Raw genomic sequence first — 2,523 nt, 5'->3', positions numbered from 1 at the left:
AGCTTGTCCAGGCTGAATGTGAATCTAGTCGGTACAAGGAGAAAATCGACAACTGCTCAACAAGAAATTCTGAACCTATGAATCAAAGTAACTATAAAGAGGTAACGTTTCTCCCATTTTGATTTTTATCTAGTTTATCTATTCATTGTGCTTGTTTTCCTATTTGTTATGTAATCTTCATTATAATTAAAAAAAAAAAAAAAGATTTGCAAGCTTAAACAAAAGGTGTCGAATTTTTGTTGCGCTCCTTATACCGATATTGACAATGAATAAAAAATAAAAAATAAAAAAAAATCCGCAGTTGAAACCTATTTCTGTGTCCTGATTGGCTAGCTATGGCGTCACTCGGGTGACGTCACAAGCTCCGCCCTACTTGACATGTCACTTGGGAGGCGAGAAAACGCGGTTTGTGTTGACATTTTGCCAAAATGATGTCTTGCGTTCAGCATAAACGCGGGGAAGGAAAGGTTTATCCGTCCCAGGAATTACGGGACTTAATTCATGAATCTGAACTGTGTTTTGTTTATTTCATGGAAGAAAATTAGATAAAAATCCAGGAGTGATACAGCGTTTTCTTGAATTGTTTCAAAGCAAATATCCTTCTTGCATCAATAAGTTAATTAAACTGTATAGTAAAACTTGTACATTTTAAAGTTAACCCACTTACAAAATTTTTTTATGAAGAAACAGACAGATTACAGAAAAGCTAGAAAAAGAAATAATGGGCAACCTCAAAAGTATTTTGAGAAAATAAGAAGGCACGTGGGCTTTAATCATAGTCTGTGGAATTCAAATGAATGTCGTAACTAGTGTTTAAAAAAATTTTGTTATTTAAGTTGTAGGTCTGTAGCTCGTCGTTATTTGAATGAAATCTGACTAAACCGAATTAGGGATTTTTTTTTATATAAAAAGCTAAGGTTTTATTTACTTATTTATATCATGCCACACAGCCAGACATCCTTGGCCGCTGGAAGCCTCTCCAAAATTAGTTTAATCACTTCAATGATAGTTCTGCAACTATCTCCCCCGGGCATTAGAGTGATTGTCAAAAAGGATGTATTACGGACTTGTAAATCCCAGGCGATAGCCCAACTGTCTCTTTTCGTGGACCAAAACATACTCTGTACCGATTCCCAATAAGGCTGCAGTGAAACTTTACGCGATACAAGTTTTCCGTCGCCATGCGTTCCCTTGCCAAGCTTCCCAGACCGAGAGCCGCCAGACTCACCTGAACCTCCCACCAGGTACAATGACAGGATTCGGGACGAAGATCTGCGAGTATTTTTCCGGGTTCCTTTCGACGTCGTCTGAAATCTTGCGGCCGAGGTCCTTCCAGAGTTCGTTCAGCTTCCTCCCCCAGTGTTCCAGTTCCGGGTCCACCACCTTGTCCAGGAACTCGGGGCTGGAAGGAGGGAACAGGAGGCGATTAGTGTGATCCAGGTGAGGTCACGGCAGGTGCTCTCCGATGCCCCTGGTTTCCTCCACTCACTAAAATGTATTCACTCTGATCCACAAAGATATGCATAGATAGATAAATGGATATGTGCGTGTGTGTGTGTGTTGCATGACGTATGATGTTATACTTTCTCGCGGCCTGCCAGCGGTGAGGTACCACAAGAAGATGAGGATAAGAACCCATAAAGGTGAGAAGCAAAACTTAACACACAAAAGATTTCGAGCGGAAAATTTGTTTCAAACGATTTAAAAATGCACCAATAACAAAGGGATTAAAGGGTTGTAACACGGCGGGGAAACGATGGCCCGAACGCAGCCTCGGGATTTAAAAGATAAACAGGGAAGTCGATAATGAGCGGAGTTGCAAATTGGAGGGGAAGTTTGGAGCCTGTTCGACGGCCTCCCCCTCCACTTGCCACTCTCTTTCTCTTCTCTCTCTCTCTTCCTTTCTCTTCTCTTCTCTTCTTTCGTTCTCTCTTTTCTCTTCTCTTCTATTCTCTTCTCTTCTTCCGTTCTCTCTTTTCTCTTCTCTTCTCTTCTCTTCTCTTCTCTTCTCTTTCTTTCTTTCTTTTTTTTTTTTTTTTTTTTTTTTTTTTTTTTTTTTTTTTTTTTTTTTTTTTTTTTTTTTTTTTTTTTTTTTTTTTTTCCCCCCCCCCCCCCCCCCCCCCCCCCCCCCCCCCCCCCCCCCCCCTTTTTCTTTTCTTTTCTCTTTTTTCTCTTTTTTTTTCTATTTTTCTTTTCTCTTTTCCCCTCTTTTCTCTTCTCTTTTTCCCCTCCTCCCCCCCTTTCCCTCTTTTTCCTCTTTTTCCCCTCCTCTTTCTCTTTCTCTCTTTCTCTCTCTTTCTCTTTTTTCCTCCCTCTCTCCTCTCTCTCTCTCATCTTCCCTCTCCCCTCTCTCTTTTTCTCCTCTCTCCTTCTCCTCTCTCCCTTTCTCTCTCTCTCCTTTTTCCCTCTCTCTCTCTCTTTCTCTTCTTTTTTCCCCCTTTTTCTCTTTTCTCTCTTTCCTTTTCTCTCTTTTCCTCTTTTCCTTTTTCCTTCTCTTTCTCTCATCTTTCCCCCTCCCCCTCT

General features: G+C 40.8%; 1 protein-coding gene across 1 annotated transcript in view; it reads right to left on the bottom strand.

Annotated features, from left to right (window-relative positions):
* The window catches only part of LOC119577081 (trehalase-like), a gene marked incomplete at both ends in the record, with an annotated part of 4,084 nt that extends 2,682 nt beyond the window's left edge, over positions 1-1,402 (bottom strand). Inside the window, 1 exon segment of the mRNA XM_037924760.1 lies at positions 1,229-1,402. Within this exon segment, the coding sequence (XP_037780688.1) occupies positions 1,229-1,402 (174 nt within the window).
* Positions 1,403-2,523: the final 1,121 nt, after the last annotated feature.

The sequence above is a fragment of the Penaeus monodon genome, chromosome 9 (assembly GCF_015228065.2).
Source record: "Penaeus monodon isolate SGIC_2016 chromosome 9, NSTDA_Pmon_1, whole genome shotgun sequence".
NCBI classification, from domain to species: domain Eukaryota; kingdom Metazoa; phylum Arthropoda; class Malacostraca; order Decapoda; family Penaeidae; genus Penaeus; species Penaeus monodon.
Note: the sequence above shows the minus strand (reverse complement) of the source record. Positions and strands in the feature narration are given on the sequence as shown.